The sequence below is a fragment of the Falco punctatus genome (assembly GCF_963210335.1).
Source record: "Falco punctatus genome assembly, chromosome: 12".
Lineage (NCBI taxonomy): Eukaryota > Metazoa > Chordata > Aves > Falconiformes > Falconidae > Falco > Falco punctatus.
In genome coordinates, this window is record NC_137592.1 from 17,509,743 (window position 1) to 17,526,967 (window position 17,225).

At 45.3% G+C, this 17,225-nt stretch overlaps 1 protein-coding gene across 4 annotated transcripts in view; it reads right to left on the reverse strand.

Annotated features, from left to right (window-relative positions):
- Window positions 1-12,034: 12,034 nt before the first annotated feature.
- TTC7A (tetratricopeptide repeat domain 7A) overlaps window positions 12,035-17,225 on the reverse strand; it is a 173,111-nt gene continuing 167,920 nt past the window's right edge. For all 4 annotated transcript variants that reach the window (XM_080408291.1, XM_080408292.1, XM_080408293.1 and 1 more), the window contains one exon: window positions 12,035-17,223. In XM_080408291.1, coding sequence (XP_080264417.1) covers window positions 17,002-17,223 — 222 coding nt within the window. In that variant the 3' untranslated portion in view covers window positions 12,035-17,001. The remainder of the gene's footprint in view (window positions 17,224-17,225) is intronic.

Genomic DNA, 17,225 nt, shown 5'->3' on the forward strand with positions numbered 1-17,225 from the left:
TCTGCTTCTCCCCGCCCTCAGAGTGACATTGTGAGCTCTAATAACATTTAAAATATAGTTCAGCAATTGTTGTGAAACTAGGGGGACAACCCTACGCTTAGCAACCTGCCCCTCTGCTTCTCAAACTCTGCCCCTTTTGCAAGGTGCACACACCACTGCAGTGCTGGTGCACAGGGGGCAGGGTGTGCGCAGTGGAGAGAAGCACAGCAACGTGCATGTTGCTGTGCTGGGATATGCCACGTGCACCCACGTTTTCATAGAGCGTGTGAGAGGGGCTGCAGCCTCCTTACCTGCCTCCCTGCCCACTAAAACTGGGGGTTTCACAGCTGCTCCCCTGGCTTTATTCAATGCATCTCACCCCTGCTCCAGGCAGGAAAGTCGTTCTTCTCCCCTGAGCCCAGATATAAAGTGAAGTTCCTATCTTCTTCCTGTTTGGTAAAAGAAACTCTGCAAGAGAAAGTATTCTTTAGCTGCAGAAAGCCCGTGTGAGCTTTTCAGAGGACGCTCCTTGCAACGCATAGTCGCCTGCCACTGGGGCTCAAGGATACGAGGAGGTGAGAAGGGACCGTGTGCTTGCCCGTCTTTCCAGGCCCAGTTGTCATATAGATATCTGTTAAATTTACATTGTGGCTTATAGTGATAAAGTACAGCCTGGTGACTGGAAAGGAAAAGAATTCCTCTGTAACTTAACTGAGAAGTGTAACCTTGGACTGTCAGCTGCAATCCAGTTTGAGGTACAATGCTGGTGTTAAGCTTTGACCTATTAACTGCCTGAGAGAATAGCTGGGTTGATAGATACCAAGATGGTATCTGAAATCATGTTTAAGACACTGTGGTGGTTTCCTTTTTTCCAAAACAGGGCTCTTCATTAGTATGTCACGCGTAGCACCGTGTCAGGGGAACACCTAAGGCTTGCTAGATAAACATGTACATTGCTCCTCTCCATGTGGGAGGAGCAGCCGCAGAACTGCATCACGCAGTCCTGCTGGGTGCTCCTCCGTCTGCAACCTGCTTGGTATGCAAAGATACCTTTTCTGCAGTGAAAAGGCTTTGATTCGCCCAGGTGGAGATCACTTTATTAGCATTCAAAAAATCCTAAGAGCCTATACAGGTGATAACCTTCTGTTCAGTTTGATCATCTGCTACTTTTGTGATCCTAGAAGAGATAATCTGCAAAGGTGTGTTTATTGCCTTGCACTTAGCAGATACGGATATGCCTGGCAGTTTCACAAACATGTCCTTGGTTAAAGTCTGTTGCTAAGCAATAGCTTAAGATAAGCGATATATACAAATCCCCACATGCTCAATTTTTAAGGCTTTAGGCACTCATAGGAGAGAGGTATAGCAACATCCTGCTTTTGCCCAGAGCACCCAAATGAAATGTTAATCTTCGTTAGCCTGGGAACAGCACTGAATTGTAAGGATCTGCAGAGTATGTTCCCCCTCCTGCAGCCAGCTGCAGTGCACAGCAGAATAAGCAGGTTGGATGAGTAACCAGCGGTACTCCCCATCTGAGGTGACAAGGTACAGAGAAAGGACAACTCCTTCTACATGTGCCTTTTATTTATGGCAGATATTTGCTCAGGGAGATGACAGGAAGGGAATCAGAGCCTTTCACTTCTTATCCCTGATCCGGTGTGTTCCATCCATGTGGCCCTTGTGGCTAGAGGTCACCTCGCACATCTGTCACCCATGTTGCCTTGTGCCCAGCAGGCAGTGAGTCACTTCATAAGCAAAGGCAAGCTCTCTGATAGTGGTTCTCTGTTGCTCATGTCTCATGGATCGCGTTGCAGACGGGCTAATTTAATCTAAAATTGAACCTGCTTCTTCATTCTCCACCTGCCCCAGAGCTTTAAGTCACCTGGTTTCCACTCGTGCCCCCTAAGCAGTTTTCTGTGCTTTACAGCCTGTCTTTGGTAGATCCAAGCAATGCTGCAGAGCCAGGAGATGAGCTCCATCCCTGCGTCTCAGCAGAAGCCTCATGGAAAGCCTTCTAGCCTTCTGCTCTCCCCGTTTTTTTTCTCCAGTGCGTGTGAGGGAAAAGCTAGTAGCTGCAGGAGCTTGGCAGCAGCGGTGGGCTTGAGCTGAACTGACACGTAGGGTGCAAGTAGAGTCATAAAGTATATGTGGCAGTGTGATGCATATTAAAGCGATTTGCTGGGTAATGTTTCCCTGACTATATTCTTAGTAACAGAGAGAAGTGATCTTCCCACCTTAGCTGTAGGCACGTAACAACGCCCACCGCAGGGGCCGTCAGAATCTGGATGTAGTGCTGGCTCCAAGAGACCTCAAAGCCTGGGTTTGCAAGGGCCCCGTCCCTCCTGCACATGGCCAGCCTGCACCCTGCGGCGCTGGGAGACCCTGTGCCATAAATCCGTGCATGTGTGAGCACATGCTGTCTCCTTGTCCTGGCTCTCAGTGGCAAACATAAAAACATGCCGAAGAAATGACTGTGCTCCCTCAGGAATAGGGAAGGACCAGCCTGGCTAAAATGAGAGGAGAAAGTTTTATATCTGTGTAGTTAATAACTCTTTATTTGGAAAAACAGAACTGTGTGTCTGGTGCTTCTTGGGCCTTTGACTTAATATTAAAATGACCCTCGCACAAGCCTTCTCCAACTTCTTCCCAGAGGAGAAGACAGAAGTCACGGTTTTCTTTTCATTGGCTCTCGCAGAGGCTTAAAACTGGGCTGCAGCTGCCCTCTCTAGTGAGGCCACAAATAAAGCAACTGCATTTTAGCTCGGGAGATGTTAACCCCGCAGTCTGCAGGGTGCGTTAGCCCCGTCGTCTTGCCAGCTGGCAAAGAGGTCTTGTCAGCTTCGCAGGAGTATGTCCTTAAGCAGGTGAGGGGTCTTCCTTCTCACCCGCTCTTCCCAGGCGTGAGAGCTCTGAAGCCCTGGCCATGGGATTACCCTCTCCTCTCCTCCCTCCCTCTCCAGCTCCAGCACAGAAGGTGTGTGTTGGTGTGGGAGGGACTGGAAAGAAGGAAAAGAAGCTTTTTTTTTTTTTTTTTTTTTTTTTTTTTTTATATATATCTACATGACTCCTCCAAAGCCTGCTGCCAAACTCTGGCGATATAATGTTCTGCCTGTGGCCTTGCTTTGCAAGCTTCCCTTTCTCAGAATCACAGCGTGGTTGAGGTTTGAAGGCACGTCTGGAAACCACCTAGTTCAGTCCCCTTCTCCAAGCAGGGCCGGCCAGAGCAGGTTGCTGATCTGATGGGATTTTTCTCTATTTGCAAGGGTGTATGCCCCACAGCCTCTGTGGGGAACCCGTTCCTGTGCTTGACCACCCTCACTGAAAGAAGTTTGGTTTCATGTTTAAGTGGAATTTCTAGTATTTTACTTCCACCAAAAACATACCCTCATCCGAACTGGGCCAGGAGTTCCTGCCTTCAGGTACCTGCGCAGAGAAGGCAGGATTGCCTGCCTTGGTGTGCTGTTTCTGGGATGCTATGTTTGTTCCCATGTCAATCAGCTACTCTCATCTCTTCCAAGCAGAAGGAAGTGGCAATACCTCCTCTTGGTTTCCAATAGTTTTAAAAGTCCGCTTATGTAGTTTTTACAGGTGTGTGAAGTTGTATGCACAAAACCTCCTTTGAAACAAGCTCCTCCACTTAGTATGTACTTCAGAGTCTCTGGTGATGGTACTCTGGACCACCTCTGTGCTTTGCTGCCAACGTGAACAAAGGCATCTTGAGATCATGCCCTACCTTTTCTGCAAGTTACTTTTTAACCTGATAAGAATACTATTATCATACGGCCTCTAAAGCCCAAAAGCACAAATGCCCTGGGCTGCTGTTAACAGACATGGCAAGTTTTCCTGCAAATTCTCCTGGGAGGGTTTGATCATGGAAGTTACTTTTGTTATACCCGACTCCACTAAATATATCTCCAATTTTCCTGTCTCTACAGCAAATGGTACATGTTAAGGAGCCTAGAATAACAGCTGCTGCCACCCGTGTTAACTGAGAGGAGCACAAGACACTGAAGTGTCTAGTTTCTCATCACTTACGGGATGGATAAAAGTATCTGTTGTACTGACTAGTCCATCAAATATGAATGATGCAGATAGAGTGGCTGTTTACACACAGCGATCTATTTTAGTTAAATTGAAAACACACAGGGGAGTGTTTCAGCTTTGTGGATAGAAAACACTGGAAACGTTTTTTTTGTTTTGTCTTTTCCGTTTGCCGGTGACAATTAGCTCTCAGGGGCGCCCGGTCTGCGCTGGGAAAGGATAAGCTCTCTTCCTCTAGGATAAACGAAGATCCAAATATCATTATCCAACCAAATCTCATGAAATGGAGGATGAGGTGCTCGCCTCCCTTTATAATTCTAATTTTACCCAAATACGCAACTCTTTCGTACAGGTTAACATAAGTATTTACAAAGCTGGTCTCTCTGGAGGAAGACAACAATTGTTTTGCTTAATGTTTAATGGCTTCCTCTCCCTCTGGACTCTGTGCCAGTGCATGTTGTAATGAACAAGCTCTGGAAGAATATCATAGCCTCACTTAATCTATTAGGACACTTTACACAGAAATTTATTTTGCACTACCATGAATTATATAAACACACAAATTAAAGATACATACGCAATGACTGCTTGCGGAGAGCATTGTCTGCAGCAAACTCATTAGGAGAATGAATTACTCTGCAGAAAACCACTTAACCTTTGCGGATTTCCTGGTACCATGTTTATTAATGCCCTTGCTTTGTTTTGAACCAATATCTCTGTGCTATCTGAAAACATGCTCCAGATTTGAAAATGAATGTACAGCATTAAGGTTTCCCCTGAACGTACTAATTATATAGAAAGCAAAAAGTGAGGCCGTGTTCTGAGCTCTCCCACATCCATGTATAAAAGAGTACAGATGTCTCCCCCTGTGCAAAGACTTCCACAGCCAGAGCTAAATGATACGGTGCTAAACAACTTTGCAGGAGGAAAAGAAAAAAAAAAAAAAAAAAAGGGCTTTGGTTTCCATGGGCAAATGTTGATTACAAGTGGAAAGCTTCGCTGAATAGCCTTTATCAGGATTTGTCTGCAGGGCACAGTCGCTAACATTCTGCTGTGGAAAATATTTCTCCAACAGCAAATGGAGATCAGGGAAAATAGCAGACCAACTTTTTGGCAAAAGGTCTACTTCAGTTAGAAAAACAATGCTCAACATGCACATGATTCTGTCAGGAAGACTGCTAGCAGGAATACGGCAGCTCTAGTAATTTTGCAAGTAGTAAAAACAGGATGCATCAGGAATAGCACGCTTGGTGCAGAGTAACCCACACAGAAATGTGCTGTTGCAGGAAGCTGTGTGTGTGTGGAGACCTGCACCCGTTGATATTTTCAGTGGCAAAGCATCTTTGAAGTCTTATACAGTATTATTGAAATAACAAAAGCTAGTCATTAGTCACTGAAAATTTCAAGTGACCTTGGTAACCTGACTTCCAACTCGTTCTGTGGCGAGACGGCGGCTTGTCCTGTTCATTGGGAGAGCTGTGACCCACTGACCGAGGAGAAGCTGTTGCAGGTGCATATCAGGGTGACTCACTTGCCATTGTGCTGCTAACTGCATGGACATGCAATGCAAGCAATGGAGAGATTTGGTTCAGTAGGTTTTAAGTCCGTAGCCTTATTTCAGGGACATGCTGATGGGAAATGAAAGCAGGAAGCGACTCTGACGTGCACTGGAGCAGACCGACGTTCCTTCAGTCTGTTGTACTGGGGATCTGTGGGCCTTTGTACCGCTCCTGTGGCACAGAGTTGCTTCTACCTTTGCTGGAAAAATACACATCGTTGTATGCATTCTACAACATGCTTGTATCTTCTATAGCTGCAATTATAAGCCTGCAGAGTAAGTCAGTAGAGAGCAAAGGTTATTGACTTTCACTGATATGTTTCAGGTGATACTAATACAAATAGAATAAAACTTTGGCCTTGAGGGGAAAGCTTCAACAAAAGGCTACATGGAATAATTAAACCTACATACAAGCCATGTCATCCTGAAATGAATTGACAAGCAATATGAACCTGACTGGAACTCCAGCATCCTCACAGGTCTGAAGGCCTGGCATGGACTGAAAAGGCTGGCATTGGGGTGGGGAGTGGTCCTGAGGACACGTATGCTCTAGCTGGCAGCATATCTGAGTCTTGTAATTACTTAACTGCAGTAAAAAGAAAAAAAACATATCCAATTTTTGCTGCTTCTGCACATCAGCATCATCTACCACTTTATCCTTTGCACATTGTGAATTCAGTATGGAATAGCTGCCAGCAGGGAAGGAGGGCTGGGTGTGGAGGGTGTTGCAGATACTGCCTGTAAAGTAAGTAGAAGACCTGGAAGGGGGAAGAGGGAGGAATCTGTGATGGAGAGAGGAAGACCTGAATTCCTACAACCTTTGTGCTCTGATGTTTCACTTCCACCTTAGAAAAGGAAGCATCTTATAAGAAACTGCTAATTTGGATAGGTTATGGATCAACAGACTTCAGCCTCCTACGAATTACATGAACAGTCTTATTTGTTGCTGGAAGTTTTAGCGGGTTAACCCTGTGTGTTGGGTTTGTAAGGTTTCCCAAGAGCGATATGAAGTGTTTCACACATGGGCTGAACAATGGAAGTGTCTAGTCTGTAAAAGCTCCTGATCCAAATGCTGTAATTTGCAAAGACAAGTGAAGCAAGGTTACTTATTTCTGTAACTTGGAGACTTACAAGAAGAACACACCTTGTAACTATTCAGATTTTTCTCCTAAGGGAGAAGAGAGGAGAGAAGAGAAGAGAAGGGAAAGAGAGAAGATGATACTAGAGTAGATTAGTGCTATGTCATCCTTTTCCATAAGAAAAGCCAATGAATTTTAGAACTGTTCTTTCTAGTGAAACCAAACCAGCTCCGATTTTGAAACCAACTTCATTGTCCTGGAGCTGGGGTATAATGATTTGTAAGTTGAAACTAAAACGTAACTTTGTCTATCTTGTCATCATTATCTGATCACAAATCAATATTTCCTAACTGTAACGGTGGAATGCAACTCTTGGACAAAAAATGGACTGAGCATCTCTTTATATTTTAGGTTTTGCATAATGAAGCTATGGGACCCACTGTATAGGGATGAACATTTCTATTTTCATAGTAGGTTGGTAGCAACATCTTTCTCTCATGTGGGATGACTGGAAGCACAGCTGCTTAGTTAGCAATTTGGTTTTTGTAGTATTTATCAACATGAGTGAAAATGTGCATACATGGATTTAAGAAAGTGGACAGACTGCCAAATCCATTGATCAGATGTTTGAAGAGATAAGTGGAAGACATTTTTCAGTGCTGTAAGACAGCTCTTAGCCTCTAATACAGTAAGAAATGTTGGAACGCCCTATATGATGAATCCTCTAACTGCTTTTTTGCAAAGCATGCGTGCTCCCTGTTTTTGCAGGTGTTGGGGTGGTTTGTTTTTTCTTAAAGCTCTTCAACACACAAACATTCTCAGCTTCCACCTCACTCTCTCAGATGCAATGATCTCTGTGTGTGATTGACCTACGTGATCACCATGGTTTCCAATTCAATTCAGGTCCCCAAAGAGGTCTTTTAATTAAGAAACTCTAATAGAATCTTGGAGAAAACTTCTAAGTCCCCAGTCTTCAGGCTGTGCGCTGCAGATCCCGGGGGTGTCTACGGCCAACGAGCACGGGACCCTGAATGTGCCTTTTTTTGGAAAGGTCATATCCTATGCAGAAATTTGCGTAAGTGAATCTTACAGATGTAGATATCCCATGGAAAATTCCTGGGGATCACAAAGAGTTGAAAAGCTCTGTAGTATGCTGCTGTTGAGCAGTGGATAGTGACCAAGAGAGCAGTGGTTTGGAAGCAGACACACACGGAAATGGCTGTGTGAAGCTCTAACTGCAGCTAGTGTAAGGTGCTCAGCCCAGCTCACAGCCAGCTCAGGCAGCACCGCAGCACAGGGCAGCTCTGCTTCTAGGACTTTGCTAGTGCTTTGCTCTATGTAAAAGTGCACTTGTTTTGGTAGCGAGACCCAAAATATTTAAGAACTAATTTTTACCCAGAGTGTGTTTGAGCCAGCCGTGGACTTTAATCACCATCGCTTGAATTGCAAATGTGTACCTGAGTGGGATTTCCAAAAGTACTTGGGCTTGGTCAGTATTTATTTCAGTGGGGATAATCCCACCTTGTGTGTGTGCACGTGTGCGCAGAGTAGTGTATGCTGATGTTTACTCAGCAGCTTGTAAATTTCCAGGAACAACCTGTGCTTGTTGGACTGTGGATGCGATGTTTGGTAGCGCTGTGCAGGAGTACTTGAGAATGCTTTCGCCCTGGGAACTCCGGCATTAGCTGTGTATGAGAATAAAAAGTGGGGCTGGAAAGCACTTCTGAACTCTTTCAAGTATGCTATTTGCTGAAAAGCAAAGTTCCAGAAAACTGTAGGCACATACAAACTTGAGATAACTTTGGTGAATAGTTCTTGGCTGGAAGACAAAAAGGAAAATTTAAATGTGCTGTGTAGATTGTTTCAGGATTAAACATCTTGAATTTTTGTTTCAAAATGCTCTCCCTTCTGGCAATTCTCTCAAAACTTCTGGTCATATAAATCTGAGTTATTGAAGATACTACTTGAGGACTCCTGTCAGAACAATATTTTGTTTAATTAGAAGCTCTTTATTTAGTGAAAAATCTCTGAAGTTTTCCTTTGGAATGTAGCTTGAGACAAAAAAAAAAAAATATCAGTTTATTACTTTGTGGTTAGCTGGCTGAACAGAAAGCACTTTGCAAATACCCAAGAGGGAACAATGGGAAAACAGAAGAAATTCATAAATAAAAGCTTTGGCTGTGATAAATCACCCTCTTGACACAGCAGCACTCCAGGGCCAGACCTGGACCACTTGTACAGAGGTACCTGTACCTCTCTGTACCTTATAGTTGCACTAACACGTGTCTAATGCGGGTCACTGCTGACTTATAGAAGTCATATATACTGCATTAATATAACAAGTGAGTGGAAATTTCCCTTAGCTCCCCCCCTGCAGAAGAATCCTGGGAATAAAATGGGGTTTGAAGGAGGAGTGCACCATGCTGCGATAGGGCACGGCACTCACGGCTGGGAGACAGCCTGCAGAAAGGAACAGACCCAAGGCACAGTAATTCAACCACTTCTGCACAAAAAAACACCCCTCTCGCGGCTCAACTCTCTTGGTAGACTTGGTTCTCCATGTGGTAAAAAATGGGGATGAAATACCTCCCTTGCTACCCTTCGAAAAGCACTTCAGTATCCTCCAAGGAGATACAAGACCAGCATCATTATAACAGGGAAATTAATTGCTCGCTTGCTGGATTTAGCAGCTTCCTGTTTTGGAAATCCGAGATACCATCTCAAATTTCTGTTTGTTGCCAGCTTAGAAGAAGAGACTCCAAGGCTGCGAAGCCTCTGGCAAGGAGCGCTTCATTTGCTAATTGTCTCTGCCAGACAATGCCATTTACACTGAGCACAAAATCACCTCTAACCTCTACCGAACAGAAAATCGTTATATCCTTGAACTCTCATCCTTCTGAAACAGTACCCGGCGCTGCAAACTCGGGCTGCGTATGTCAGCTCCTCTCACAGGACAAGAGAATATACAGGAATGCTTATTGCTGATTAATTTACAAACATCCCCGTTTCCAGACCTAATTATGGTATCGTAAGCAACTGCATTATAAAAAAGATGTCTAGCTGGTCATACATAATGTAATGAATCTTCTGCTTCGAAGGCCGTGCTGTCCTTTGGGAGGCAACGGGAGCTGGGCGCGGGGCTGGCATCTGCCGTAAGCAGCCGCGGGGGGTCCCGGCCCCGCGCTCCCAGGCTGCGCTGGGGTCCCCGGCTGCGGCGCAGGGCAGAGGCAGCATCAGGGCTCAGAGAGCCCTTTGCAGTCCGGAGGCCGGCGTGAGGTGCTTTACACTTGCCTTTACTCTCACACACTGGGGTTTCTTGCGTGTTTCTGTCAGAAAAGCCAGTGAAGCTGGGCTTTGCCTCTGTGAGAGCTTTTCAGTATGGAAAACATCACCTATTTTACAGTTTTTGTCACTCTCTTGCTTTTTTTAAGACATGTTAACAATGCCTGCCATTTTTACTGCATAAAATTCAGATATTCTGTCTATCTGCTTCTCTTCCTCCATCAGCCAGATGATCACAGCAGCTACGTCAGTTCTAAATGGGATCAGATCTGAAAATGGCAGCTCCGCACATTCAGGGGAATGACCTGCAAGGCCTTTTCCTTCCATAATTCAACACTTGCTTAACTTGGAGCACTGAGAAAACCTTCGGATCTTGCTCTTCGGTTGGTGACTCTGTGGGGATGTTTTTGGCTGTGAGATGTTGCTCTTCGATTTGGAGACAACATAAAAGTGGAAACTGGCTTTAGAGCCACAGCTCAGTCTGTGGTGACTGCTAATGGCAGCAGAATAAGCCAGTGATACCCAGGTCTGCTTTCTCTAACACCAGCCTTTAAAGATCAACAGGCTAGGTGTGGATTTGTTCCAAAGACTGGTTCAGGCACGTCTGACTGCGATGTGACATCTCCCAAGGGATGTGGTTAAAGATGGGCAAAGCCCAACGCTGCTGCTTTGGTGACTCCACGAAAACCTGACAGGCGGAGACTGTCGGGGAACCGAGCTCCTGGGCAGCAGCGATGCTCCTCATTTCTTCCCTTGCTGTTTACGGGACTGCTAAATATCTGGCCTTCACACGAGGCAGGAATATACTGTATGTATCTATGTGAGCTGGTTTTACTCATTCCACAGCAGAAAGCAGCAGAGGTATGAATAAATTATTTAAAATCATTTAATTATTCTTAATGACCTTTCAAGAGTGTCATGTCAAAATTACCACTGAACCATAACTTGGTTCTCTGCAAGGGAAGAAGTGATTATGAATTCAGGGTGGAAAGTACTCAAACCATCTGGAGCTCCTCCCATCAAAAATGAAGGGCAGAAAGACTTGCCTTTTTTTTTTTTTTTTTCACATTTAAGCAGAAAGGGAATATTAAGCATCTGTGTGATGCAGAGAGGGTAACAGGCAATGTACCAGTGTTAGGATGGAAGCAAAGATGCATGGTGTCCCTCAGAGGGGACTGAACAATGTCTCCAGTTTTCACTGGGGTTCAGCTGCTGGGCTCCTGCTTGGAGGGCCCTTGCTAGCCTTCCCCCCACCTCCCCCCGTCCCCCTCGGAAACCCCACACCACTGCTTCACTCCCTCTCTGTATCGTGGGAAAGAGGAGGAAAAAGTCAGAGCCAGTGTTTCGTTCACTTTTATTTCCAGTTTTTAAGCTTTCGTACTAACAGCTGAAGGGCTTTATTCTGTTATTGCTGCTGCAGAGGAACCTTGTTGGCCTTGTGTTACGCTGAATATACTTGCAAACCAAAGTAGCGACAGTTATGAAGAAATGCTCTTCAAAACCCTGTCCTTAATCTCATTTGAGTATGAAACTAAGGGGCTGGCTTTTTAAGAAGGTCCTCTTGAAGCTTTCCCAAAAGATTAATGTGTAAATGCAAAGAATGCTTTGGAAACTCTTGAATTGAAACATTTTATTTCCAAATAACCACAAGGAGTAACTGTTTGTAGCAAAAAGATGATTAATGGCATTGTGGCCATTATATGGTCACCAAAATAAGGTGAGTCCCTAAACTTGACGGCATAGTATTTGCCTATTACTTCGATGTTTGAGTTTCTCACACTACCTTTGTTTATTTTTACTGGAAGAAGCACAAGAAAAGCATGATGCTCATTTAAATCTCCGTAAATCCAAACATCTGAAGCTACATTACTCTTTTTTCCTGGCTCCGTTCCTCTCTAAAAGCACATTGCTTGCATGCTCACTCTCGTTTTTCCCATGAACTACAGGGTGTAGGCCAAAATACCCTTTGCAACTGGTAACTTGCTAGGCACACTAGGTTCCGGTTAATATAACAAACGGTGGTTTCATAATGCTTGAAGTATCTGTGGCATGAATATATTAAAAGTCCTGAAACTGGCAGGAAATACGAGGAGCATTTTTTGTTTTCCACAGGGTCAATTTTATTCATCTGGTGAAAACATCTTACAATGACAAAAAAGGTTAAGTTACATGGAAAACTGGTTCCGACAACTGTGTTAGCAGCATTCAAGAGGCGGGTAGGAAACACTTGTACGTGCGAAAGCTGTGCATCCCTGTCAGTGCTTTTAGCTACAGACTGGCATGGGTTTCTGTGGGGAAACAAGCTGGATCTTTTAGCATCCAGTTACTTGGGAACCTGCCTTGGTTTGCTGGAGCTGAAGGCACAAGCCGTGTCATTAAAGGCATAGTTGGAGGAACCATCTCAGCAGCTGCTGGGTCAGTGGTTACCTCCCTTCCTGCCAACGCCACCAAAGTGAAGGCCGTTTCAGCTTCTCCTTTCTAAGAAAATAACTCTTCATCCGAGCATGCACGGATATCCTGCAGCACTGAACAACAGCTTCACAGCAAGGAGACCAGTGCCAGCGGCCAGGCTTAGGGAACAGCCAGGGGGGTGGTTAAACCAGCATGAGCAAGAGGGTGCTGGCGAACACGACCGTGCAGCTGGTGGCAGCAGCCACCTCGCAGGTGAGAGCAGGCACCAGGGCAGCGCTGATGGGCAGCTAGACGGGCACTGCAGCTGTCCCCTGGGGCATAAAGCAGCCCTCCTTAGCCAAATATTTGACATGCTGGGGGAGGGAGAGATGTCTCAGCTACACATATATGCCCGTTGCATAATTGTCAAATATGCCTGTAATACAATTCCGTCAGAGGCAATTATCGCTGCAGCGCGGTTGCTCTGGCAAGACTTCCTCTCCTAGGCTGAACTGCAACTAACAAATCTCTATTGGTTTGGCTGAAAAAAGATCATGGCAGTGATGTCTTTTCACTAAAAAGGACTGTTTCCCACTCTGCTGTCATTAAAACGAAGTATAAACCAGCTAAGCTCTGTCTTCACCAAGACTCTCCAAAAATGGAACATTTTTTGGATAAAGTAACTGTAATTCTAACTGCAGCAGTTGGTGCTGTGCCTACTTTGGTACCCAGCCAGTGAAATTTAAAGTAAACACCCTCCAGGACTGTTCTCCATTTGGATTTATTAGTCATTACCAAGGAAAGATAATTAGCACTTCTGAAGCACTGTGATAATCAGTAGCATGAACTGTTACCAATAGAAACGGACTGGGGTACTGGTGCAGCGCAGGAATATGGCAGCGCCGCTGTACGCCCTGTACAGAATGAGTACAGCGGTGGGCAGATCCTCAGCTGGAGGAAACGCTCGTAACTACCAACAACTCCAGTGGTGCTAATGACAGTTTACACGGGGCACGGCACGGAGCTGTTCCCTGGCTTGTTGGGCTTCTCCTGTTATCCTGGAGGCAGATTCATTTTTGTTACAATATACAAACCTTCTGGTTGGTCAAAGGCAGTGGCAAATACTACTTCTTCTTTACTGCACAACAGAAAAATAGAAGGTAATTATTTTTCTTTGGTATGCGCCCTGCCAACAGAAAGGAAAATAACCTTGTGGTGGAACAAGAGGAACCTGGGTGTACACCTGGATCCTTTAGGCAATGAAGCTTTTTTCTCTTCCTCTTTCTAAACTAATGAGAAAACACTGTTGGATTCAAATCAGTGCTAAAACTTGCAGAACTGGTATTTCACCGATTCTTCCCCAAACTTCCGTTACTTACGATCATCTGTAATAATCATATGAGGGATGGGATGTAAATCTTATGTTCTTAGTCTCAAACCCTGCCAGGCTCCCTGCTATACAAAGAAATATTACTGAGCTCAGGGTAGTAGGTCCATTAGATTTACCAGCATTGCTATCTAAATAAATACCGCAATACATAGGCTTGTCTGAAGTAGTTGTCTTTGGTTTTGTGTACCTGGTAGTATGAACAAACTCCATGCAGAATAACAGAAGGTAGCATGTAATCCTGGGAAGGCTTCTGGTTTGGTGAGTACTAACAGCAAAGTAACCAGAGGATTTACCCCCAAAATACACAGGTCTGCAACAACCACCCTCTTTCCTGCACTGCATAAAGCATTTCAGGTCAATGTAACCCCCCTCCAGCCAACAGGTGCTTCGTATCCTCTGGGAAGCATGCAGCAGATCTTGGGATTGCGGCCAGTATGCATGTAAAGTACTTTGCAATCGCCACAGGGGCTGTGGTGTGTTGTGCTTGTAAAGGGTACCTTACCCGTGTAATTCCTATTGATGCTGACAGCATTTACTCGTATATGTCTTCCTTGCCACACCGGGAGCGGAGGCTCTTCGGACTGCAGTTCCAACGGCAGTAACACTCATTAATGCATACGACAAACATGGGACCACCCTGACAACATCTGACGGGTTGATGCACTCGGAGTACTCAGGCATGTTTGAATCTCTCCTAGGAAGATGACCGCTGTGGCGAGTCTGATTCTCGCCGCGATGAAGTTCGCCTGATGGCAACAAATATGATGGGGCTGGTGGCTGTTCACAAGCTACGCATGCAGAAGTAAATGGGTCTGTGAATGTTTGCTTTTAAGCTGCTGCTGGGAAACAGGCACCCTCCTGCCAGGTCACGGACCAGCTACATTACAGACCTCTTAAAGCAGCTCCTCAGCTGCAGAGGTAGATGCATAGCTTGTACTCAAATAGCTGCCCGGTACACAGAAGTTGCTATGGCAGCGCTTTACAGGTACACGTTGCACAAGAAAGCAGTGATGTTGGACCACACTGACTCTTTTTGTGTCTTACACAGAAGGCTCGCTCCCACCCTGGGAACTGTGGAGCAGAACAAATACTGGAATATAATATCTATCTATATATATCTACTTAAGTCTATTGTCAGATTGCATCTGACTGTGGAACTGGGTTTAAAGCACCTAGGTAACAATTTACATCTTATGTCAAGAACAACGTCTCCCCCCCCCCCTTTCCCCCTTCCCCCCCTGCAGTGCAGAGCAAACCGACTTCATAGCATCCTTCACAGCAAAATGGGTCTCTGCTGTGTCTTTCTGTCTTCATGAAACTCATTTCAGTCTGATACTTTAAGACCTACTCCTTCCTCTGCTGCTGGAGCTACTGCAATCAAGAAATGCAGCTGGGTAACACTGTCTCCTTGGAAACCTGCCTCTGGCCTGAAAAGCCCAGTTTGGTGCTGGTGTGGCACTGGAAAGCCAGAGACCTCGCGGGCCAAGCGCCTTTCACACCTCGGCTGTTTTCACTCCAGATCCCTTGGTGAATGGACAAACAAGCTGGGCTATTGCACCAGTGTGATTTAATGGGGAAAATTAAAAATATTGGCCTGGGAGCACAAGAGGCTGCCGAGAGAAAGCTGAGGGCAGCGTACTTCCCTTGGCGGGGCGCCTGGAGGGCAGGCGGGGGGCAGGAGCTCTGCGATGGTGTGGTCTGGGTCTGGATCCATTAGCCTGCAGATTTCCAAATAACTGTGAACAACACCGGCTTCAAGCTTCCTGCCAGAGCCTCCAGCTCTTTAAGAAACAACCCCTACTCATTTATTGCCTGAGGATATTATTATTTCCAGAAACTAGCTGCGGATCACAATACTGGGCAGAATTATAGTACAAAGCGTGTTCTAGTGCAAATCTACTTATGAAATAGTCACAAATCTTCTTTGGACAGAAGTGGGCGCAGAGCCCCAACCTTCTGTGTAGCAAGGTGCCCACAGTTCATTTCTGCATCATCTGGGTCCCGTGCCACCTGGGACTGGCCTGGATGGGACTGGCTCTTGTGTGTCGTGTGAGAGCACGGTACAGCTCCAGCTTGCTGCTGAGGCCCCGAGGAGGTCAAGCAGAGCCAAGGAGCAGCTCAGCAGGGGAAGATGCCGGCTGCGTCCCCTGCCCCGGCCATGCCAGCCATAAGGAGGCTGCACGATGAGGAGCTCTTCACCTTCACATCTGATATGATATGCAGAATGGCCCTGCTCCACTTGAAGGCTCAGCTTTGTACCTCTGATGTGAAATTTCTACAGACAATCTTTGGTTTTAAGAAAGAAGTATTAATACACACACATGCTGCCTTCAGCATACTTCCACTTAAAAGACTGCTGCCATCTTTTGCATCATGAAAAGGTGGATATGAAACTGTTTTGTGCCAGGAATGGTTATGCAGTAGAGCACAGAGTTCAGTCACTATATACTGGTAACCACTATATTCCTCATTTTGCAATAGGTGATTAATAAGAACGAAACCCAGAGTTTATAATTTGGTACTTCACGTAAGGCCTTTCATTAAATATGTAAGTGGAGACATATATGTATTTTTAATACTAATTCAAGTGTGAACTGATTTGGTCTTTGGTCTTTCTGCTTTTATGAATCATACTGCAATAGCAGCTTTTTAAAAATAAAAGTATTTTCAATTTAAAGTGGTCTAGGCAAGCACCACACTAAATATAACGAGCATATGCGGTATGTAAAAGCAAGGCAGGAAAAAGATTATCAAAATAGCTGAAATAATTTTGTAAACAGCATATATTGCATGTCTATATGTTTTAATTATCATTCCTATCCTGCCTGATCATGTGGAGGCAGCCACATGCTTAAGCACAACTTGGTCGAGTTGGTGCCTTTACTCCTGTTTAGAGCAGGTCTGGGCTTTAATTCAGGGCTTGGGGTTTTTATCTTTAATGAAAACTGAAAGGTGCAAGTCTTTGAATAGCGGTACTCTAGCATGATCCTTCTACAGTCACCTTGAACCAACACTCTGAAATAAGCCTTGCTATTAACTTGAAGAGGAGGTTAGCCAGGCACCTGTGAAGGAAAAGGCATTCTCTATTTCTGCCTGTTGCAAATTCTTCTACATTTAGTCTGGTCTCAACTAAGCATGTAGACCTGAGCCCTGTCTGGAATTATTTTGCCCAGTTCCAGGTTACAATGGCACTTTTCTCTTGGGCTTTTTCTTTGCTTGTTTGTTTGATTTTGGTGTTTGTCCACAGAACGAAGGTGCTTATTTAGCTGCAGAGAGAAGTTTCAGAGCTCCCTGGGTATGACAGTGAACGGCATGACAGGACTGCTGGATTCAAGGTCCAGAGCGGTGAGGAAACATTCTATGGCCGCTTCATTTTTCCCTTGAGCTTGCAAGACCTCTCCAAGGCTGTTCCAGGCCCTGTGACTGGTGGTCTGGATCCGGACGGCGTCTCTGAGGACTTTCTGGGCCAGGTCCTTCCTCCCAAGTCTGCTCAGCACCAGGCCCT